At 43.4% G+C, this 25,391-nt stretch overlaps 1 protein-coding gene across 3 annotated transcripts in view; it reads right to left on the reverse strand.

Annotated features, from left to right (window-relative positions):
• Positions 1-3,716: 3,716 nt before the first annotated feature.
• LOC308309171 (uncharacterized protein) overlaps positions 3,717-25,391 on the reverse strand; it is a 41,282-nt gene continuing 19,607 nt past the window's right edge. For 2 of the 3 annotated variants that reach the window (XM_080754647.1, XM_080754649.1), the window contains exons 7-15: positions 19,933-20,232; positions 17,902-18,421; positions 17,734-17,792; positions 15,983-16,033; positions 14,676-14,920; positions 13,958-14,245; positions 12,152-12,391; positions 9,476-9,801; positions 3,717-7,595 (exon numbers count right to left, since the gene is read on the reverse strand). In XM_080754647.1, coding sequence (XP_080610773.1) covers positions 7,112-7,595; positions 9,476-9,801; positions 12,152-12,391; positions 13,958-14,245; positions 14,676-14,920; positions 15,983-16,033; positions 17,734-17,792; positions 17,902-18,421; positions 19,933-20,232 — 2,513 coding nt within the window. In that variant the 3' untranslated portion in view covers positions 3,717-7,111. The remainder of the gene's footprint in view (positions 7,596-9,475; positions 9,802-12,151; positions 12,392-13,957; positions 14,246-14,675; positions 14,921-15,982; positions 16,034-17,733; positions 17,793-17,901; positions 18,422-19,932; positions 20,233-25,391) is intronic. The other variant, XM_080754648.1, reaches the window with a different exon arrangement.

Genomic DNA, 25,391 nt, shown 5'->3' on the forward strand with positions numbered 1-25,391 from the left:
TTTATATATTTTATTCTACGATAAGTGCATTTAGTTAGAATGAAAACACATCTTCAGTACTATGAGTCAAACTGGATGCTAAAAATAGACAATCAATTTGGAATGCAGAGAGAAAATATCCCTGGGGTCATTTATGTAATTAATATGCACTTATCTCTTCCTTGTTAAATGGTACATGAACTTTTATCATGTCTCCTTCAAAGGCCAGGAGAGGGCTAATTAAAGACTTTCTGTTAATTAAACACATCTGTTAGGAATGGATGTCATTTTAAAAAGGACAGTCATGACAACAAGAGGGGGTGGTACCTGTGTCCATAGGCTGGGATAGAGACAATGACCTGTAGGTGGCGCAGTTGGTAGTGCTGTCGCCTCACAGCTAGGAGGTCCTGGGTTCGATTCCCGCTGGGGGGCGTATTCTCTCCTCCGCGTCATCAGTGCCCATAATTGGGGTTAGCAAAAGGGCCTTTCTGTGTGGAGTTTGCATGTTCTCCCCGTGTCTCCTAGGCAAGGTTATTATAGTAAACGAAAACCAACTAAAAAACGAAAACTAGAATGGAAAAACATTTTAGTTAACTGATATACAAATAAAAACTAAGCTTTAAAAAAAAAAAAAAAACTAACTGAAACGGTATTGTGTGTTTACAAAACTAACTGAAATAAACTAAAATTATAGAGAAAATCTCCTTAGTTTTCGTCTTTTGTGGAAATAAAAAATAAAAAAACACCAGTTGGTGAGGTCAAAGAGAGAAGTTGTATGTCTCAACATTCCTGCCACTCAACAATATGATGTTTGTTGATTTTCTTTATTGGACAATACTTTTTCCGGAGCTTTTTTAATCTCACCCCTGACAATTACCCCATATTACGTAAAAGACTAAAACTAACACTAAAACTAATAAAAACGAAACTAAAACTAAGCATTTTCAAAAAATAAAAACTAAACAAAACTAGCAACCTCACTTTAAAAACTAATTAAAACTAAACTGTAATTGAAAACAAAACCTCAAAACTAATAAAAAATAAAAACGAATGGAAAAATCCAAAACTATTATAACCTTGCTCCTAGGGCAGTGGTTCTCAACCTGTGGGTCGGGACCCCCAAGGGGGTCCCCAAATTATTTGGGTGTGATTAGCTTAATGTGCAACATTGTTTACTCACTCAACAGTAAACAAACCAACATACAGTTTTGGGTATCTCATTTCTAAAGTGACAATTTAAGGACTTTCTAACCTCTAAAATGATAAACATTGGCCAAATTGTCAAATATTATTGAGGCAGAAATAGTGAAAATAGCATGTCGATTGGCTATTTTCACAATATTTCCACAATAGAACGTATAGGGTAGGTACCCTCACAAAAACATGCAGTAATCCTGGTCTCTATACTGCCTCCCCCTGGCCAGCCGGGGCGCCTGATGGAGGGGAAAGGAACTGGTTGGAATAACGTGTTCCTTCCACGCGCTACGTCCAACCGGGGAATCGCTCACCTGTCAGGTGTAAAGAAGCAACTTGGACTCCTCATGCATAGAAGGAAGCATGAGGTCAGTCCGTTGCTCTCCCCAGGTTGGCAGAGGGAGAGCATATTACATTAGATGATTGACACCAGGTGAAAAAAAATGGGTTATAAAACCTTTGGTTAAACATTTAGAACGGGTACACATTTTGTGTATCATTATTTCATGCTTTAACTATTGAAAAATAGCAGATATACAAGCTCACAGCGCGGCACCGAGTGCCGTGCTGCGAGCTTGTAGATCTGCTATTTCGTGAAAATTTGAATTTTTACCCGATTCTATAAGTGTCTTTTGAATCCTTCTAAGATATTTTGAAAAACCCTATGTTTCTATGTCGGCAATCTGGCCAGCCATCGTCAAAGAAAAGGTCCTTTTCACTTAAATGGAGCTCAGTTAGTCTGTTCTTGAGAGACTACAATGTCAGTGGTTCTCATAATTTTTTCATGTGAAGGACCCCCAAAATGATATTTATTTGGCCACGGACCCCCATCTCAAAATATTTAGTTCCAGGGACCCCTCAGAAGCAAAATTTGAGTTACAAACGTTCGCTTTGAAAATACATATATTAAATGATTTGCACACATTTTCACAGTTTTTTTCCAAAAATAGCAGATCTACAAGCTCGCAGCGCGGCACTCGGTGCTGCGCTGTGAGCTTGTATATCTACTATTTTTCACTGGTTAAAGCATTCAATAATTCTAGGCCTAAAAGGGTTAAACATTTAGAGAAGAGAGAAATGCTGTGCAGAACTTTAGTTGTGGTCTCACACTGGAGGACCCCTGGAGGACCCCCGCCACCCCGGTGTAGAACCAGTGGTGCTGTAAAATAACTCATTTACAATTTCAAGTTTAGGCATTTAGCAGACGCTCTTAACCCATTTAGGCCTATAGGATTATTGACCGCTTTAACCAGTGAAAAATTGCAGATATACAAGCTCGCAGCGCGGCACCGAGTGCCGCGCTGCGAGCTTGTAGATCTGCTATTTTTTTTAAATCATGATATTTCTTTGCAAGTCTTTGAATATATCTATTTAAAAGCGAACATTTGTGACTCAAATATTTGCTTCTGGGTGGTCCCTGGAACAACATATTTTGAGATGGGGGTCCGTGGCCAAATACCTGGAATTTTTTGGGGGTCCTTGACATGAAAAAGTTTGAGAACAACATGATTTAGAAGAGGGATTTAGAAGTCGGGTCAAAGATCGGGTCAAAGATATTCAAAGACTTGCACACATTTTCACAGTTTTTTTTAAAAATAGCAGATATACAAGCTCGCAGCGCGGCACTCGGTGCCACGCGGTGAGCTTGTAGATCTGCTATTTTTCAATAGTTAAAGCATAAAATAATGGTTAAAGTGGTTCAAATCTAACACGACTCGGGCGCGTTCCAGGTGAGCCACTTACAATAAACATGGACAGCACAAAGGTAATCAAATCATCATCAAATGCATAGCCATAGTAAGATCATACTGGAGGTCAGTGGTTTTGTACCACCTCAGAAAATATCTGTCTCCAAGCAAAGTACCACCGCAACTGATGTTAAAATACAGGCGTAGACGCCATCCTATTCAACTATAACCTCGCCTCACCAGGCTTTCCTGAGAGAAAGCCTGGTATTCGTTTACTAAACAGGTTGGTTGATCCGGTCTAGACCGGATGATATCTTACGTCATTTTGTATTCAAAACGGACTACACTTTGGCCGGAACTACCGACCGGAATCAGTTTTATCCCAGTGAGCGCATGCGCAAAAACAGGTTAAAACTGATTCCGGGTCGGTAGTTCTGACAAAATGTAGTCCGTTTTGAATACAAAATGACGTAGGACGTCATCCGCTCCCGACCGGATCAAAAGCCAGAAATTGGAAGCGATCCCAGGCTAATTCAACTATGCAAGGGGTTTTCAAAGTGGGTGATGGGGCACCCTGGGGTGCCACGACGGCAGTCCAGGGGTGACGGGGCACCCTGGGGTGCCGGGGCCACGACGGCAGTCCAGCTGGGGAGCCGCGTGCCTTCGCGCGCGTGCAAGACACCAGTCATGTTGCCATACCTTAGCTTTTTCTGAACTGACGCCACTGATCGTCAGTCTAACAGTGAAATAACAATAAATAAATAAAAACATCTGCACAAGGTACAATTATTTGAAAACTTTAGTTACAAGTTACTTTGTAGATTTGTATTGTTCCAAAACATACATTAACCACATCATCAGCCCTAAATACATTTCTGCCATCTGAAGAATCTACGAGCTCAGAATCTACGAGCTCAGAATCTACGAGCTCAGAATCTACGAGCTCACAACGTGTCGCAAAGCAAGCAAGTCTATGAAGCCATCTATGAAAGGTTTAGTCTGCCAACAACCACATGTCGTTGGTCCTTCCTTAGTCTGACAGAATAATCTGCAGAAGTAATGGAAGAGATTTGCAAACTGGTTTCACGAAAGTCAACTGATTCAAAATGTTAGTCAAAAACAATTATACAACAGGTAGTCTCAATGGAAAACAGGCTCTCCAACCGTGCATATAACGAGCACTACTGCACTGTCTCTCATCAAGTAAAGAAATCAGCTGCGTTGGTCACGAAAGACAGCAAGCGCTCCTCTCTCCCCACACTATGCTAGGCGGCTAGGCTAGCGGTTTTCATGTGACGTTCAGGGACACAGTAGCCAAATGTGGCATTAAAAAATTACAAATTTCTATCGAATATCTTAATTACAATGAAATAAAGTTGACGTGTTTTTTTTTTAAGGGCAACAGTTGTATAATCGCAATATTACACTGGAGGGTCTGCATTAACACGGTTATCCTGCACTCCAGCCCTGCCTACGGAACTCGCCTGTCGGCTCGTTCCTGCGGAAAGGCTGTCGTGCAGGATAACCGCGTTATATGCACACCCTCTTGTGTAATATTGCTTAATTATACGCTTCCAATCAATCATTTCTGTCAAGACTATTCAGACTAAAGTGATAGTTCACCTATTTTTGACATAAAGCTGTGTGAAATACTTGCCATTAAAACAGTGGTTACAAATGTATTAATTGATTACCAGAGTCCCGTGGTCAGAGTTCTGGTCAGTTTCTAATGAATATTAAGTAGTTCCAATGGGGTGGGGGCCATTTGGCGTGGCCCAATCATTGAAAATAGATTAATCCGCAAAACTAGTGTCATTTGTATTGTTGGCCTATTTCTACCATATAGAGCGAGGTTTCGTTCTGATCAGCTGACTGCAAAGCACCTTGTTTTGGGGAAATACGTTGCAGCGGCGTAGTGATACTGGACACAAAAAATAGTACCATGTGACAGAGGGGTCAAAGTTGAACGAAAGTTGGTCTATTTGGTAGAAATAGGTCAACAATAGAAATGACGCTAGTTTTGTGGATTCATCTATTTTTAATGATTGGGCCATGAGCCCCTGCCAAATCACCGGAACTACTTTATATTCATCTAAAACTGACCAGAACTCTGACCACAGGACTCTGGTAATCAATTAATACATTTGTAACCACTATTTTAATGGCAAGTATTTCACACAGCTTCATGTCAAAAATAGCTGAACTAACACTTTAAGGTTTTGAAGACATTGACAGAACGATTCCTAGTAAATGCAGAAACCGTGAAGACAAATCTCTGCGTCTACATTGCAACACATGATGGAATGTCAGCATACAGTAATTAACTCATACCTCGCGATCCCCGTAGAGACCGTAGATTTCCCGCTGTACCGCGCTGCCATGCCCGTAGAGCCTGTAAAGTTTAATTAGCTTTAATCATTATGAAAGGATTAAAAGTATTAGCGCAGATTTTCGCTGATTCTGGCTCTTTAGGCCCGCCCCCCTAACTGTATCCAGTCATTTCCGGTCTGGACCGGATCCAGCTTTCCGTATCCAGTCTGAGCCTGGGCCATAGTCCCGCCTCCATTGGTTTACTGTGTAACAGAAGTGGAAGCTACTGGGCGACGGAACGCTCGTTTTTCAATCGGACTTTTGCGTTTGGAAACTTTGATCCAGTCTCTACACGCCTGGATTATGATCCCCGCACATATCGTGCGTTTTGTGCGCGAACGTGTCCACGTGTTACCATAGCGCACAGTTGGCTTTTTTCAATGCTTTTTCATGTAAACACTGGCTGATAAGCAGAGATACAGCGTGGCAACGGATATGTCTTTTTCAATGGGGTTTTTTGTATTCGAAAGCTTGTCACCGAGTCTACAGTCTACTAGATGAGTCGTGCACAGATTGTGCACGATGCGTGCGCGTGCCCACGCTAAAAGGTAAGGACAATTTGGCAGCTGCTTACTACAGCTATGTTTAAAATGGCAGAGAAAAAGTTAAGCAGTATTACATGCGAGGGTGTGGCTTAATGAGAGGGTGTGGCTTAATGAGAGGGTGTGGCTTAATACTATAGATCAGCATTCCATCCTAAACACAACACATTTCCTCACAGTCGGGCAGAAACCTTGTATCTCCATATTTTATTTTATTTTTTTCATACACAAATGCCATATTTTACAACTTGCATTGTGCAAATGTAGCTAAAATAAGCAATCGATAAGCAACAATTATTTTGTTTCTTAATAGAGTAACAAAGTCATGACGTCACTAGCTCAAGTAATTTTTCTATGGAGAATAACATTGAGTCATCTTAAAGGAGTAGTTCACCCCCAAAATGACTTTTTTTCTATTGATTAGTCATGCCATGGAGACTAGAGTTCAATAATATAGTCACACTCCTAAGACAAAAAATGGATTATTGTAAATTTACCCATATTGATTCTGGATGGGGACCCGAATGCATTGGGTCCCCATCCGGAATCAATGGGGGTAAATGTACTGTAATCAAATTACTGTCTTAGGAATGCGACAAAAAACAAGTCTCAAGTCTCCATGGCGTGACTAATCAATAGAACAAAAGTAATTTTGGGGGTGAACTACTCCTTTAACATCGTCTCATATAAGCATTGTGGTCCAAAAATAAACAAACGGTCTCTGTGATATTGTCTTATCTGTATGGTTTATGATAGTCAGTCACTCATATTTGATACAGTCTGTTTCTGGTGAAAATGTAAATAATTGGGCGACAGTAACATTAGCGTTTTCTCACCATCAGTTGATTCTTCATATCCATATGAGTCAAACCGCTGAGATCATTTGTTTATGTTTAGAACACAGTTCTTATATGACGCGATATGAAAAAAATCTATGGGAATTCAGAATGGGGGGGAAAATACGTAACACTTTGTTACTCTATAATTTTTCTTTTGGACCACTGCTTCCTGAAGCAGTGGGTGTTTTGTGTATTGAAGTTGGGTTAAGAGGTTTTCTTTCTGAAAATGAAAAGTGACTAGACTATAATTCTGTTAAAGCTAGTATCGTTGATAACAATCCCCCCAGTTAACGCTTTAGCCTGAGGCAGGCATGTTAAAAACTCATTCTGTGCCAAATGCCAAAATGGCTCCAAGGTAGATGTGCCACGATTTTGTATGTTTTTCTTTACTATGCAATAAAAAAAAATGATTTTTTTTTAATAACACACAAAAAAAAAAAAAAAAATCTATACAAAAAACACAAACAAACGTCAAAAACCGTCATTGGCACAGAATGAGTTAAAGCTGCACTGGGACAATCTCATCCTCCTCCAAAGTGTTTCTGTGATCCTCCTCCATGTGCTTCTGCAGCCTGGCCTTGGAGGAGAAGGCCTTGGCACAGCGCTGGCAGTACGGCCTCGCCGCCGGCTTCTGCCCCGAGTGGCAGCGTCTGTGTCGCGCCAGCTCAGAGGAGCTCTTGAACTTGAGGTGGCACAGGGAGCAGGGATAGGGGCGCTCGCCCGTGTGGACGCGCTGGTGGAGCCGAGCCTCGCCCAGGGTGAGGAAGGCCTTCTCACAGTGGGCGCAGGGGAACGGTCGCTCGCCCGTGTGCATGAGGTTGTGACGCGTCAACGCGTAGGGCTTGGTGAAGCGCTTGCCGCAGTAGGAGCAGGGGTACGGACGCACGCCCGTGTGCGCCACCATGTGGTCCTGCTGAGTCTTCTTGCTCTTGAAACGCTTGTCGCACTTACTGCAGCCGTACGGACGGTCGTCTACGTGGGACCTGTGGTAGGAAATGATCCATTAGTTCATTAACTGATAACCTTATCGATCCTTATCGATCACTTACTGCAGTACGGACGGTCGTCTACGTGGGACCTGTGGTAGGAAATGATCCATTAGTTCATTAACTGATAATCTTATTGATCCTTATCGATCACTTACTGCAGGTGTACGGCCGGTCGTCCACGTGGGACCTGTGGTAGGGATGCAAATGATCCATTAATTCAGGGGTTTTCAAAGTGGGTGACGGGGCACCCTGGGGTGCCGTGACGGCAGTCCAGGGGTGCCGCGAGATCATTTGATAATATTTGGAATTTATTTGGACACTTGAAACAATATTTAGTATCATTTTAAACTTGAAGTACAAAGTTTATTTTCAGTCAGTTCTAACCAAAATGGCTATTATCTCAACGTTTTCCTCGCAACATAATCACTAAAATGTCGTCACTGTCGGGCAGAAACCTTGTATCTCCAAGTTTCGAATGTGTACGTCTTTTGGTAAAGCAAAGCCCTGCTTCATCATACAAGACTGTCGCACAAAACTAGTGAAAACAGCTGATCTACAAGCACACAACGCCTCGCGATGCGAGGCGTTGTGCGCTTGTAGATCTGCTGTTTTCACTAGTTTTAGTACATTTTATAGATAATGTAGGGGTGCCTCGGATTAAAAAAATATCCATGGGGTGCCCTGAAACAAAAAAGTTTGGGAACCCCTGCATTAATTCATTAATTAATAACCTTATCGATCGATTAACGATTCATTGATAAGCGGCGTTTTTTCAGGGCCAAATGGAACATTCTTGTCCAAAACCGAAAAGGAGTGCAGAAACATAATTGCCTTAAAACGAGTGTCAAGGAGCTTTAGCTGGACACAGACACACCACCCCTTTGCAGTGCTCAAATGGAGTCTCTCATTTATTTCCAAAAGCCCTTGACTATGATTAAATATTACTGTGAAGATCACGGTTAAGTTCACATTTCATATCATACACACACCATACCTGTAAATGTCACTAGGCAAAAAAAAGAAAAAGGATCATATTGCAATTAATGTATTTTACTTCCTTAGCGGCAATTAATGTATTTTAGATGAATTGTTAACATCCTAACCTGTAGTGTTTGGAGATCTAACCTGTAGTGTTTAGAGAGCTCTCCCTGGGACAGGAACCCCTTCCCACACTGAGAACAGAGGTAAGGTTTCTCTCCGGTGTGCATGGGTTAGGGTTAGGGTTAGGGACAGGGTTAGGTTAAGGGTTAAGGGTTAGGTTAAGGGTTAAGGGTTAGGTTAAGGGTTAGGGTAATGTGGAGACCTAACCTGTAGTGTTTGGAGAGCTCTCCTTGGGACAGGAACCCCTTCCCACACTGAGAACAGAGGTAAGGTTTCTCTCCAGTGTGCATGGGTTAGGGTTAGGTTTAGGTTAAGGGTTAGGGTTAGGGTTAGGGTTAGGGTTAGGGTTAGGGTAATGTGGAGATCTAACCTGTAGTGTTTGGAGAGCTCTCCCTGGGACAGAAACCCCTTCCCACACTGAGAACAGAGGTAAGGTTTCTCCCCAGTGTGCATGGGTTAGGGTTAGGGTTAGGTTTAGGGTTAGGGTTAGGTTAAGGGTTAAGGGTTAGGTTAAGGGTTAAGGGTTAGGTTAAGGGTTAGGGTAATGTGGAGATCTAACCTGTAGTGTTTAGAGAGCTCTCCTTGGGACAGAAACCCCTTCCCACACTGAGAGCAGAGGTAAGGTTTCTCTCCAGTGTGCATGGGTTAGGGTTAGGGTTAGGGTTAGGGTTAGGGTTAGGGTTAGGGACAGGGTTAGGTTAAGGGTTAAGGGTTAAGGGTTAGGTTAAGGGTTAAGGGTTAGGTTAAGGGTGAGGGTAATGTGGAGATCTAACCTGTAGTGTTTAGAGAGCTCTCCCTGGGACAGAAACCCCTTCCCACACTGAGAACAGAGGTAAGGTTTCTCTCCAGTGTGCATGCGTTGGTGCCTGTCCAGGATGGAGGCCAGGGTGAAGCTCTTGGGACAGTGTGAGCAGTGGAAGGGTCGTTGTCCCGTGTGGGTCTGGAGGTGCTTGACCAACATGAAGCGCAGAGAGAAGCGCTTGCTGCACTGGCTGCACGCGTACGGCCGCTCCCCCGTGTGCCAGGCCTGGTGCCGCTTCACGTCAGAGCTGCGCGTGTACGTCTTGTCACAGTGCTGGCAATTGAACTGACGCTTCACCTGCATGGTGGAATTAGGAGGTGGGAAGAGTACTCACATTTTGTACTTAAAGGGGCACTCCACCACTTTTCAACCTATGTTCATATAATTGGTCCTCACTCAAAAATGGCTTTTTTCTTTTTTTTTCTCAGAGGAGGGCTGTGGGCAGGTCAAAAACCCATCGTCTTGTGACATCATCGATTGCCAATCCAGCTTATAGAAACGGCAGGCTTTCTATTCCTGAAAAGTTGCAATGTTAAAGTGGAAGCTATTGTTCTCGCGATAATAAAAATCTAAATATTTTTTTTTTCAAAAATATTGATTACATTTTTTTGGGGGGAAAATGATGATGTCACAAGACGATGGATTCTGAACTTCCCACAGCTCTCCTAGGAGACTTGGACTGAGTAGAAAAAATTTTGATATTTTATCATGAACATTAGTGAGGACCCATTATATGAAGACAGGTTGAAAAGTGGTGAACTACTCCTTTAAGTAAAAGTAGCAATACTGCACTGTTAGATGTACTCCGTTCAATTCAAAATGTACTTGAGTAAAAGTATGAAAGTATTGGCATCAAAATGTACTTAACCCATTTAGGCCTAACCTAATAGCTTTGACAACTTTACACTTTATAAAGAACATTGATGGTGGAAAATATTTTTTAAATGTTTGAAAATATAAAAAACATTTTTCAACATGTAAATGATTATGACGATTATCACAACATAATTGCGATTATGTCAAATAATTGCGATTATGTCAAATAATAGAGATTATCACAACATAATTGCGATTATGTCAAATAATTGAGATCATGTAATAATTGTGACAGCCCTAAGGCCTACTGAAGGCCTTTCGACTCCTAACCATCAAGCAGTAGCGACATCATAACGACCAAGATATTAATACAATCAACGAACACATGATCTACTCTAATAACGTCACACATAATCAATCATGATAATATATAATATACCACACCTGGCGGTAGGGGGGGGGGGGGGGGGGGGGGGGCGATATGGAAAAATACAATATCACAATATTTTCCCAAGCTGTATCACGATACACGATTTTATCATGATTCTTTTTCACGTTGGTTTTTATGGTCATTTTTCAAGTTACTTGACAAAAGCTAGACTATCTGGGTTCCTTTTGGGAGGTATAAATTGAACTTTACAAGCACGTAACTCTGACAGTATACAAATGAAACCAAATGGACCCGTAAGGGTCCATTTGGTTTCATTTGCATACTGTCAGAGTTAAGTGGAGACCTTGACATTTTAAAATTTGAGAACTTCTGATTTAGACCAAAATGCAGGTTTAAATATAATTCTGCAATGAACCTCTGTATTAACTCATTTTGTGCTATTAAATTGAAATTGAAAACGGATTAAAATGTCCAGCGTGCCTGCCGCAGCCTGCATTCACAACCATTGTCTTATTTTGAAGGCCAGAAATCCATAGCGTAAACACTTCCGGTCTGACGTCATCACGTCCTTCACCGGAATCGATCATTGTTTACGTGGTGTTGTGTAATGGCGAATCGGTGCTTTTCAACATGTGTTATATAAGCGAGCATCTAGTGCCATCCTCGCTTTGAAAGTGTTGTTTGGAGATAATGGACATTAAAGATGAGATTCCCCGTCTGCCTCAATGTTATGGGATTACTATTTTGTGCTCGTGGATCTGTGATGATGATGTATCGGCGAGGGCGATCGACTCAGGACGTTCCGGGCACCAACAGGGTAGGATTACCGCCGTTACAGTAATAGAGTACTTTTCGCGAGTATACTCAGGATCGGCACTCTGGATACTCGAGTATTTTTCACGAGTATTCTCGGTATCGGCGCAAAATGAGTTAACAGGATTTTTTACAGGGCTCCCTCAATTGTATCCCGATACATACGATACCTCTGAAAAGGCGTATCGTGGAGACATTGTATCGTCTCAACGATATTTATCACCGTATCGCCCACCCCTACCCGGTGTGTCTCCCGGTGCAGCGAGCGTGCCCGCAGCGTGGCGAACCCTTCTCCACACTGCGTGCAGACGTAGCGCAGGCTGGGCCGTGGGTTAGGGTTAGTTATGTTAGTTATGTTAGTTATGTTAGTTAGGGTTAGTTATGTTAGTTATGTTAGTTAGGGTTAGTTATGTTAGTTATGTTAGTTATGTTAGTTAGGGTTAGGGTTATAATAATATACCCCTACCCGGTGTGTCTCCCGGTGCAGCGAGCGTGCCCGCAGCGTGGCGAACCCTTCTCCACACTGCGTGCAGACGTAGCACAGGCTGGCACCGTGGGTTAGGGTTAGTTATGTTAGTTATGCTAGTTAGGGTTAGTTAGGGTTAGGGTTATAATAATATACCACACCCGGTGTGTCTCCCGGTGCAGCGAGCGCGCCCGCAGCGTGGCGAACCCTTCTCCACAATGCGTGCAGACGTAGCGCAGGCTGGCACCGTGGCTCCTCCGGTGCTCCTGGAGCTCGGCGCCGCTGGGGAACGCCAGGCTGCAGATGGAGCACATCTGGGCCAGCTTGCTGCCCTCGCCCGGGTGGGAGTCCTTGTGGTGGACGGTCAGGGCGCGCAGGTTGGCAAAGGAGCTCTCGCACACCTGGAATAGATTCATTAAAACCTTAAAGTTATACCATGTAACTTTTTTTATAAAACAAATCTTAAAATGGTCCTAACTGTTAAATTGCTAAAGTTTTAGAACCCCCACTCCGTTATTTTCAGCTTCTAAAGCCTTCTCTTTATATGTTTTCTATGATACCTACCGGGGACCGGTTTTCGCGGAAAAATTGCGTCATCACACTACCGGCCAATCACAGCGAGGGTTATACACTGCCGGCCAATCACAGCGCATCTTGGAGTGGGGTCGCTAGGGCGGCCATATTTGTAGTCTCCCGTGTGTCTCTATACTCGGGTGCACGGTGAAGCATGGGTGAAGGAGTGTATCTCCGGAATGGCTGAACGCACAGCAACCAGGGACCCCTCAAAAGATAGATCTCGGTGAGGTGGAGGCAGACGCGGGGGTTTGAGAACCGAAAAACGTCCGAAAGACGCGGACGCGACCGAGGTTTGCTATAGAGCTACTGACCACAAGTTGAGCAACTTACACAGTATAGCTTTAAAGGAGCTATAGTCAACTTTTTCATTGTAGGGCCGACACTTTGTTTACATCCTAGTCTATAGACTAGAATGTAAACAAAGTGTCGGTCTGACAATGGCCAAAATGATAATTTTATCATTATTTTACGCTTTTTGTGGTCATTTTTGAGTGGAAACATTTTTTCGAGCGGCAGTTTCAAGAAAAAGTTGACTATAGCTCCTTTAATATAGTATAACATTACATTTCCACAAGGTAGAGTCGGAATATGAATACAATATATGTATTTAACAACAGAACGAGAGCTGTCCCGAGTGGCCCTCTCGACTCTAAGGACACTCTCCTCCTATAGGAGACTGTATTACAAGAACAGCTGAAGGTGTGTCTAATAAACAGCGTCTAAAGATACAATTCTGTTGAGAAGAGTCTTCCATACATGGACTGGTGACGTAGGAGCCAGTCAGCATTTGGCAGATGTTCGTATCACAGCTGCTGCTGCCGAGTCAGTCTTATGTGGAAGGTAATTAATCTAATATAGCATACAGTAAGTTTACAGTAAGTTTACAGTATGTGGAAGGTAACTAATCTAATATAGCATACAGTAAGTTTACAGTAAGTTTACAGTAAGTTTACAGTACGTTTACAGTATGTGGAACGTAACTGATCTAATATAGCATACAGTAAGTGTGGGAAATAGACAATAGACGGTATGCGCGTGACATCATCATACCCGGAAGTTATGCGGGAACGCCTACTGATGCCTACTACGTAAGGGATAATGAATGGCTCCGCGGTGAATGACGCTAGATAACAGACCGACGGCTTGATAACTCCCGAGGCGCTAGCCGAGGGAGTTATCAAACCAGGTAGTCGCAAACCAGGTAGTCGCAAACCAGGTAGTCGCAATGATGGTCGCAAGATGACCTGGCAGCAAGAGATGGTTGTCTACACACCTGGCAGCAGAAGGAGATGGTCGTCTACATTCCACTACACTACCTGGCAGCAGAAAGAGATGGTCGTCTACATTCCACTACACTACCTGGCAGCAGAAGGAGATGGTCGTCTACACACCTGGCAGCAGAAGGAGATGGGCACGCCGTGGTGCTTGCCCTCGTGCTTGGTCAGGTCCCAGGAGTGCTGGAAGGTGCGGTCGCACTGCGAGCAGCGGAAGGGCCGTTCCCCCGTGTGCGTGAGCTGGTGTCTGCGGACGTCCGACGTGCGCGTGAACACCTTGCCGCACGTTTGGCACGCCAGGGCCGCACGTTGTTTGGCTCCTTGGGGGGGCGGCGAGGGTTCCGAGGGTTCCACGGCGGCAGCAGCACCTTCACGGTGTTCCGTGTCGTTTGGCTCCGTCTTGACCTGGGGGGGGGGGGGGGGGGGGGGGGGGGGCGATATGGAAAAATACAATGTCACCATATTTTCCCAAGCTGTATCACGATACACGATTTTTATCACCATTCTTTTTCACGTTGGTTTTGATGGTTAACTAGACCCTCCTTTTGGGAGGTCTAAATTGAACTTTACAAGTAGGCCTATGTAACTCTGACAGTATACAAATGAAACCAAAACTGTCAGAGTTAAGTGGAGACCTTGACATTTTTAAAGTTTGAGAACTACTGATTTTGACCAAAATGCAGGTTTAAATTGAATTCTGCAATGAATCTCTGTATTAACGATTAAACAGGATTTTTTACAATTGTATCACGATATATACGATATCTCTGAAAAGGCATATCGTGGAGACATTGTATCGTCTCTCTCCACGATAATGTATCACCATATCGCCCACCCCTCTCTTGACGGCGTCGTCGTCGTCCCCTTTGGGGAACAGCTTGATGGAGGTGAAGATTTGATCCGTGTCGCAGGGGGAAGGCATGAATCCGTCTCCGCCCAGCTTGGCGTTCATCGTGCGGTTCCGGTACTCCTCTGAGGGGACGGTCTGGATGTGGATGTGAGGCGGACTGTCTGCGTCGGCGAGGTGGAAGGGACACCGTGAGCACGTGAAGATGATGGACGTCGTCTCTCCACATTCATCTGGAAGAAAATAAGAACAAGAAACAGAGCGGTTCAAATTAAAGATGGGATTTATGGTTCTTTGAAGTGAGCCGGATCTCTGAGATCCGTTCCTTTTCACAGTAACTTCAGGTCGTCAGGTCGCAATCGAAGCCGAATCTTCTTTGGCTAAACTAATCAAAGAGAGCAAGTTAATCATCTAGGACGAGATCTTCAGCGTTAACCCTTTGGACACTGCACTATTAGGTTGTGTTAGTAGTTTTTTTTTGTATTTCTGCTTGTGTTTGACATGATGTAGAGATACTTGTTGCACTAACTAGCATTGACTGTTATGGTCACTTTGATTTGGGCACTGTATTATATTGATAGTTGTGCTTTAAGACACTTTATGTATATATATTATTCGTTCCCTTTCCTGTTGTACCTTGCTCTTACTGTACTTACTGTACTCTGTTCTTGTTTTTTCTTTTTATCCTTTTCATACTTCTCTGTAACTTTGAAAATAACCTTATACTGCTGTGCTGCCTCTAGGCAACTAATTTTCCCCCTTGGGATAATAAAGGTATCTATCTATCCACCTATCTATCCACCTATCTATCTATCTACTTACCTATCTATCTATCTATCTATCTATCTACCTACCCACCCATATACCTACCTACAGTACCTACCTACAGTACCTACCTATCTATCTATCTACCTACCTACAGTACCTACCTACCTACCTATCTATCTACTTACCTATCTATCTATCTATCTATCTATCTATCTATCTATCTATCTATCTATCTATCCATCTATCCACCTATCTATCCACCTATCTATCCACCTATCTATCTATCTATCCATCTATCTATCTATCCATCTACCTATCCATCTATCTATCTATCTATCTATCCATCCATCCATCCATCCATCCATCCATCCATCCATCCATCTACATACCTACCTATCTATCTATCTATCTATCTATCTACCTACCTACCTACCTACCTACCTACCTATCTATCTATCTATCTATATAATATGGAGTGTGTGGAAAGAACACTGGAGGGATATAATGATATAAATAATATATACAACCTTGGGGAGGAAAAACCATCCTCTTGGGCGGAGATCCAAGGCAGACACTTCCTGTTATAACAAGAGGAAGCAGGACATAATAGTTAGAGCTTGCATTCAGGTGTCACCACTCTATCTTACCATCATTCAGGTGTCACCACTCTATCTTACCATCATTCAGGTGTCACCACTCTATCTTACCATCATTCAGGTGTCACCACTCTATCTTACCATCATTCAGGTGTCACCACTCTATCTTACCATCATTCAGGTGTCACCACTCTATCTTACCATCATTCAGGTGTCACCACTCTATCTTACCATCATTCAGGTGTCACCACTCTATCTTACCATCATTCAGGTGTCACCACTCTATCTTACCATCATTCAGGTGTCACCACTCTATCTTACCATCATTCAGGTGTCACCAGTCTATCTTACCATCATTCAGGTGTCACCAGTCTATCTTGACATGAGGGAATACAGATTTAACGTGAAAAGGATTGCATTTGGTGAAGGCAAACTCACTGAGGGCTGCATTGTGTTTGTCTTCAGTAGCAGCTCTTATGCCTTAACTTAAAGGCCTGTCCATACTGTCTCCGACCACCCAACCATTCGTCGGAGAGTTCAGACTTTCCGACGTGCAGCTTTCACAACTCTAATTCAGGGTAATGCTTTTCAGAAGATGCAAGTGGCATCATTTTGTAATTGAACCGGACCTTTCAGATGAAAGGTTTGGTGGTCAGAGACATAGGATCTGAGGGGTCTAACTTGGGGTTTGTCATGATGCTGAATCCATTGCAGGCATTTGTTTTGCACAAAAAACATTCCTTGGGCTAGAAATGGCCTCAGAAAACAATGCATGTATGGGTGAGCATTCATTTTAGTCGGAGGCCTTAGGGTTTTATTTGCACAAATGTAGCTCAGGGCATGCTCTAACGATTTAGCAAGGGCGCCCGAGTCAGCGACATTCGGGGTCACCACAGCTCCAGAAAACACCCACAAAACTCTGAAAAGTGATGACTCATCACTTTTCATCACTAAACCATCGTTCTCTGTGGCCATTTGTAGCCCAAGGAATGTTTTTTTGTGTAAAACAAATGCTTTCAATGGATTCAGCATCACGACAAACCCCTAGTTAGACCCCTCACATCCTACTTAAATACCCAGAAAAAAGTGTTTTTCTGGGTATTTTCCTCCTGTATTGAAAGTCGATCGGAGCCCAACTTGATTTGGCCGCTGTGGCGACCCCGAAGGTCGCAGACTCGGGCGCTAGCTAAATCATTAGAGCATGCCCTGGGCTACATCTGTGCAAAATATTGCGCTTTAAGACAAATTTGCACGAAATTAGCATTTGCTCCCCTTAAATCCCCACACTAACAAGAGTGAACGAATCTTCCTCCCAAGAATCCCTCACCATGACAGAAGTAGAGAGCTTCCCTTCACCCTTTGCAGAGCTCAGTTACCATCCATAAAGGTCAGGGCCGGGTGTGTTTTCAGATATTTAACCACTTGAACCGTCAATACTTAATAAATTTGACCTTTCACTCTGTACCAAGTCTGCTCTTTTTCCCCTCTACACCAAACGAAAATAGCCTCGTGCTGCGAGGTGTTGTTGGTTGTAGATCTGCTATTTTTGGCTACAGTTCTCAGAATATGGACACTAGGGTTCAAGTTGTTAATATAAAAAGGATTGGAAGATTTGGAGAACTCTGAGGACCCCCTAGGGGTCCCGGACCCCCCGTTGAAGACCCCTGCTCTAGTTTATTTACCTGTGTTCATTCCTTTGACTGCTATGACAGAAGAGCCCATCGCTGCCTCAGCACTGTTCCTGGTGAAACAAACAATACATGTCACTGCTGACATGTCAGTGGCAAACAACAGAACGACGCAATGTTATTTTTATCACATAAAAAAGTATGCAAATAAATATACAGTACATTTTAAGTTTTCCAATATTCGATGAAGTCTTGGCTTTAAGTGTGTGCATCCTTTTTGACTTCCTGCTTTCAAGACGGGTGGACCGGCGCACGTTCTCTGAGGAGGGCGACGGTTGAGTTTCCGGGTCCGGGGACGACCGTAGTGTTTCAGGGTCAGAGGGGTCACCTTGGCTGGCCGCCACAGACTCTTCTTCATCCCTGGACGGCATGTCTGACCCCGTCGGTTCGATCCCCACCACGTCATCGTCCAGCTGGACGGTCACTTCGTTTGCCGTTCCTTCAGCTGCAGTGAATTCTTCGGACTCCGCCGCCCCTTTTGAATCGTCGACCGTCTCCACCGATGCCTCCTGGGGGTCCACGTCCTCCTGGGGGTCCACGTCCTCCTGGGGGTCCACGTCTTCCTTCCTGAGCGTAAACGTCTTGGTCAGGGTTTCCAGCGATTCGGCCACGTCTACGTTTTCTCCGGGTTGTCCCCCGTGGGAACTCCCAGCCTCCGTGTCTTCGCCGGCGCCGCCTTCACCTGGGGGGGGGGGGGGGGGGGGGGGGTGAGAGGGGGGGGGGGGGAATACAACGTCACCATATTTTTCCAAGCGGTATCACGATACACAATCTTATGACAATTCTTTTTCATGTTGGTTTTTATGGTTATTGCAGGTCCATTTGGTTTCATTTGTATACTGTCAGTTAAGGGGAGACCTTGACATTGTAAAGTTTGAGAACTACTGATTTAGACCAGAATGCAGCTATACATGAATTCTGCAATGAATCTGCTGTATTAAGAATTCAACAAGGATTTTTTTTATAGGGCAAATCACAATATTCCTAAAACGGTTAGTTCTAATACTTGATTCTGATTGGCTGGTTTCTGATTAGACCAGTGTTTAAATCACAAGATAATCCACACCTTGAATCAGTTTATATCAAACCCAGGTGCGTTATTTCTTTCCACAGTGTTGTGAAGCTGAACTAGAGAAGGGAGCGGTGGATTTTCTCTCAAATCCTGCCGTGCGGTCGCCTGATCTCAGACTCAGCTCACGCAGTAGTCTGAAACTGTGCCCTATTCTGAACGATTTACGTGGGAGGGACTTTTTTTGCGTCCGCGCATGAGTGATCGCGACGCACGGTGATCGAGACGCACGGTGGACGCGACGCAAGGTTGCGGAGTGTGTGTGTGATTGTGTGTGTGTCTCTGTCTGTGCCAGTGACTGCTTCCACACAGAACTGCGACCAGAAACATGTAATCAACATTAACAGCTGTGTGTGTGCCTTCCTCAGCCTGCCTGTGTGTGTGAACTTTGTTTGAATCGTTTCAACTGCTGCGCGGATTGGATATTGATATTCGTTAGACCCACCCCCCCCCGCACTCATTGGACGGGCCGAAAATAAATGCCGATTCATGTACTCAGCCCCAGACCAGAGAAAGAGTCCACTCTGAGAGTGGGCGGGGTCTATGGTCTGGAAGCAGTGGGCGGGGTCTATGGTCTGGAAGCAGGCTAGTGGGCGGGGTCTCTGGTCTGGAAGCAGGCTAGTGGGCGGGGTCTCTGGTCTGGAAGCAGGCTAGCCGTGCAGGGCTTCTAAGCACCACACGCGTACGTAGGACAGTAACTGAGTGGCTCCGGGCGGGGCTTGTAAAAACAGCAAGCCCCCCCCCATTCTGATTGCAAGTAACAGGTGTGTCGTTTCTGCAGCCTGGCCAGGAACTACTTTCTTGTAGCTGGGGACTACTTTCTTGTAGACCTTGTAGTGAATCATTAGTGAAATAGAACAGTTTTAATTGGCACATGATTTTTCATGTTGCCATATTGTAACCGTTTTAGAAAAGCAATAAGCCACGCAAGGCCCCCTGGTTACCTGTATTTTATAACGGCTGAGAGGGTTCGTCTCCTGGCCTCTCAGCCGTTATAAAATAAAGGTAACCAGACAGAGGCGTCTTGTGGCTTATTGCTTCAATATATGATATCTCTGAAAAGGCCAATCGTGGAGACATTGTAACGTCTCAAGGATATTTATCACCACATCGCCCAGCCCTACCGTGGTCCTCCACAGCCTCCACCTGTGCTTCACAGAACTCTGCCTGCACGTGGACCCCCCCCTCCTCCTCCGTGGACTCCACCACCTCTTCGGTGAACTCCGCCCCGACCTCCACCTGGTGGTAGTCGGTGTAAAGCGTCACCACCCTGTACTGGTCGGCTCCCACAAAGGTGATGGGATTGAGTACGTGGTGGGCGTAGCTGTGCATGGCCTCCAGGCCACTGGCGGCGCTGTTCCTTTGCGAGGGAGGGATGGATAAAGCAGACATGATGCAGCTGCCAGCGGGGGACGGAGGGCCGTCTAGCAAGAGAGGAGAAGAAGAGTCAGATTCAAGGTTCGTTATTCACCTTATTCCTGGCCCCGCCCCTATCCTGAAAGAGGCGGAGGCTGAAAAAGCTGGCCTGAAAAACATCATTTGGTTTCCTGTTGTCCTTGCATTAAAGTGTCAGTAGTTGGCGTTCTGGGCTCTGAATGTACCTGGGTTGCCATGTCTGCTTATAATAAGCAATTAGTGTCTTTTTAAAAATAGTATAGTTGCTTATTGGGCTTACTTTCTAATATGTTTTTAAACCAGTGGTTCCCAAATCTTTTCATATCATATCACATATTTGTCCACAGTCGCAGACCCCCAACTGAAAATATGTGGTGCCAGGGACCTCCACACAGATTTATGTTGTTAAAATGTTTCAAAAATATAAAAAATATCCTTTTCTCTCAATATTTTTTAAATAGCAAATATACAAGCTCACAATGTGTCGCAATGTGACACATTGTGAGCTTGTTGATCTGCTATTTTCAAATGTAAATGTAAAGTAGTATAGCCTAGTTGCTTCTGTTGGGCTCATTTCTTTGGCAACATCTGGCAACAGACAATTCCCTGTCACTTCCTTACTTGGGAGGAAGTGAAAAGATGTTTTTTTGAAGCAGCATACAAAGAAAAACTCTCTAGCGCCCTCTGTAAAAGAAAATGGCAGCCTCCATAGAGAGGACCAGGAATATGGTGAATAGAGCAGTGAAGTCATGACGTGACTCGCTCATCCCCCGGTTCACAGGAGTCATTTCTCCATGGAGAATAACATCGGGTCATCTTAAAATCCTCTCATAAAAACACTGCGGTCCAAAAATAAACAAACGGTTTGCGCGATATTGTCGTGATGGTTTATGATAGTCATTCGCTCATGTTTGATAAAGCCTGTTTCGAGCAAAAATGAAACTAATTAGGCATCAGCAACGTTAGCGTTTTCTCACCATCAGTTGATTCTTCATATAGTCCATGGGCCAGACGGGTTGTCGGTATCAAAAAGGTGGCAAAGGTTACCATGCATTTTTGAAAAGCTCTATATCTGTAGATTATATTTTGGTATGATAACCCTTTCTTAGACCCAGCTAAATTGGTGTTATCAGCCACTGGAGTTGGTGTCATTAACTTTACATTACAGGGAAAAAAAGCAAAAAAAAATAATTTGCTTTTAGTAGCATAAGAGGGGTCAAACTAGGGGTTTGTCATGATGCCGAATCCATTGCAAACATTTGTTTTGCACAAAAAACATTCCTTGGGCTATACATGGCCTCAGAAATGGCCATTTATGGCATTTCATGGCCTCTTCTGAGGCCATTTATAGCCCAATGAATGTTTTTTGTGCAAAACAGATGCCTGCAATGGATTCGGCATCATGAAACCCCCCTAGTTTGACCCCTAAAAGCAGATTATGCTACTAAAAGCAGATTATTTTTTTTACCTTTTTTTCTTGTAATGTAATGTTAATGGGACACCAACTCTAGAGGCTGATAACACCAATTTAGCTGGGTCTAAGAAAGGGTTATCATACCAAAATATAATCTACAGATATAGAGCTTTTCAAAAATGCATGATAACCTTTGCCACCTTTTTGATACCGACAACCCGTCTGGCCCATGGACTAATATCCATATGAGTCAAACCGCTGAGATCATTTGTTTATGTTTGGAACACAGTTCTTATATGACGCCAAATGAAAAAGGTCTATGGGAATTCAGAATGGGGGGGGGGGGGGGGCAACATGAACCAGGTAGGGCTGTCACAATTATGACATTTTACCTGACGATTAATTTTCACTCAAATAATTACGATTAACGATTTAATTGTGTTTTTGTCATTGACAGTTACATTTCTGTTTGGCTTTTAGGCTTTGAAGTTGCACATGGCAGATATGACACATAACCTAAATCCTAAATATACAAAGAAATTACTGACATATTTGACAACTTTATACTTTAAAAAGAACATTGATAGTGGAAATAGCTGATCTACAAGCTGTGAGCTTGTAGATCTGGTATTTCCACTATTTTTTTACTTTAAAAAATATATGTGAACATTTTTCAACATGGAAACGATTATTGCGATTATGAAACATAATCGCGATTATGTCAAATAATCGCGATTAGACGATTATGTAGTAATTGTGACAGCCCTAAACCAGGTAGGATGGGTAAATGACGTCACACTTCACTGCTTTATTGTTACGTCTCATATGCCTAACCCTAACCCTGTAAATGAGTACAAATTGCTGTAGTTGTCTTTTTTTCCCCACGATTTTGTAACCCATTTTTCCCCCGGTGTCAATCATCTAATGCTTCACTCCCTCTGCCAACCTGGGGAGAGCAACAGACTGACCTCTGACCTCATGCTTCCTGCTATGCATGAGGAGTCCACGTTGCTTCTTTTCACCTGACAGGGGGAGTTTCCCCAGTTGGACGTAGCGTGTGGAAGGAACACGTTATTCCAACCAGTTCCTTTCTAGCCTGACACTTCAGTCCGCACATCACCCCCCCCTGTTGGTGGGTGGTGTGTAGTGTGGACTGAAGCTGCACATATTTTAATCTATTTCAAACGCGCCTGAAGAGCGGGCGCATTGAATGGGCCAATCAGGGTTGTATGCTTGGGGCACGTGAACTCTATGCTCCGGTCCCAGCCCCCTCCAAACAGAGCTCTTGAGCTCACGTGAGACTCGCTCGTGGACTCTGATTGGTGTCCTCCATAGATATATATAAGAAGGCTAGATGGCGCAAGGCGGAGTCGGCGGCGTCGTTCACTGGCGGCCATCTTAGGACAGGACCATCCCCCGCGTCCTGCCGTTGTATTGTGCCTGTAAGGTGAGTGATCTGCACACTTAAATACTCTTTACTCTCTGAAATTTTGACCGATTTACTAACGGTTTGGATTATTACAAACATTATTAGCGTGGCGATGAGCTCAGGCTGGTTGACATGTTGAAATTGAAGCTTTTCATTTCGAAAAAAGAGCATGCAGCATAGTTAAGTGACATGGCTGCTTGCACAAGTTCATCAAGACAACAACAATCGAGATTTTCAAATATTATCAGGTTTTCCTGAGACCAATAACGATTTCATGACAACTAATCTTTTGTCTAAATTACATTTCTTTGTGTGGATATTGTTGTATTTTTTAGCTGCAGGCTAAGAGACAAGAAAGAGGCTGTGAGTGTGAGCTAGACCTATATCTTATTACAAAGTTGACAGCAAAGTTACAATGGTGGGAGAGGCAGAATTACATGATTTCCAAGCGGTTTGGTTTGTTAAAAATATCTTACATTTAGATACATTGATACAGGGAATTGCTGGCTTTTTGTTTACAGAAATAGGCCTAGGCTACTGTATGTGAACTTAAGTCTGTTGTGAAGATGCCTGATTGTTTTGCTGCCTAATGCCTATGGCTGCTCCAATGAAAGGAGTAGGCCTATCCAAATGGAACCTGTGGGATCACCTGCCACAAATATGACAATATTATATTATAATTAGGATAATCATTATGTACAATACAAGTTCTGCTTCACAGGAACAACAGGGCTGTGAGATAATAACATTGCAAGAGTGTTGTTGACCCTGGCTTTTAGAAATATTTCTACCACCTGTTTACACACTTTTTAACTCTTTTATTGTGGTTGTCTTATTCTCAAAGTTTGCATAGGCTAATGCATACATGCATACATACATAGTGTACATAGGCCTACATACATCCTACATAAATCCTTAAAGGAGTAGTTCACCCCCAAAACGACTTTTTTTATATAGATTATTCACACCATGGAGACTTGAGTTCAATCATTTCTTTTTGTGTTTGTCACATTCTTCACAAAAAAATGATTATAGTAAATTTACCTCCATTGATTCCGGATGGGGACGAATGCATTTGGGTCCCCTTCCGGAATCAATGGGGGTAAATTTATTGGGGTAATAATAATATTAATAATATTATAATAATCTGTCTACTGCTAATTTCAGGATTTGTTGTGCGACGCTCTTTGAAGAAGCTGTCCTGTGATGTCTGCCGGGCCAGCCTTGTGACCGATGCTGAATCTGCCTGTAAGGACAAGAGCTACCACCTGCTGACCCTGAAAAGCAATGGAGGTCTGGTGATACCATCTGTTCTGAAGGCATGGTGAAGGCAGCAGAGTGGGTCGTTCGCCAGGCATCTGCAGAATCCAGATGAAAACAGCCCATAGGATAGGAGGATAGGTTCAGAGGATGTGTTTTTGCTCAGGCATTGACAGTCACCACCATACACTGATGAAGTTAGTTATGTCCCTGTTTTTTAAGCTGAGGCTGCACCATATTGCTAAAATGACTACCCAAAACAGTCCTTTTTAAAGGCCATTCGCTCAAACTCTGTGTGCACATACGGAAGCCTAATTTTGGCTTCGAGCCAATGTTCCTCAGTGGTTTATACTGTATATATATATATATATATATATATGGAAACATTTCATCCACAATTCCATGCTGTATTGATCTGGTACCATAGGAGAGATAACAGGCAAACAATGATCAAATAAAACATTCTTCTACATTCTATAATTGTGTAGTCTTCTTGTAAGTAATGCAGATGTTAAATAATGGGTCATTTTCCCCCAATGAATGTATTTGAGTCTGGTTTACCTCCTTTTTAGGCTTTACATTTAAAGTTGACTCCAAGCAAGAACGTATGAGCCCATGAGTAGTGCACTGAATGCCATCTGAGAAAAGGAACCCACTGTGATTTTGCTATTCAGTTAATGCTACAGGTATACTTGATGATGGTAAATCCTGTCTGTCTTTCTACACTGCCACGCCACCGCCCTCTCAACAGCCTCTCAACAGCCCCAGTCTAACCCCCAACCTCATTGATCATTGTTGAGCTGTTCAATACAATATTGGTCCATTGAACCTTCAAACAGGTGTACTGCATGTAGCCTACTTCAATATCAAGGGCCACCAAAAGCTACCTGTGCAGCATGGGGTTTAACACAAAAAAAAAAAGATTATTATATATCATGATTATTGCTGTTATGACTATAGTTGGTATATATTATGTATGTACTCGTCTAGCTGTTAGTGGTCTGATTTCAGAGGGAGGGGAGGATTGGTCATGTTACTGATTGGGAAATGACTTGCAGTTGCAGTGCTGAAATAAAATGTATTAT

This window comes from Nannobrachium achirus (assembly GCF_963921795.1).
Source record: "Nannobrachium achirus genome assembly, chromosome: 23".
NCBI classification, from domain to species: Eukaryota; Metazoa; Chordata; class Actinopteri; order Myctophiformes; family Myctophidae; genus Nannobrachium; species Nannobrachium achirus.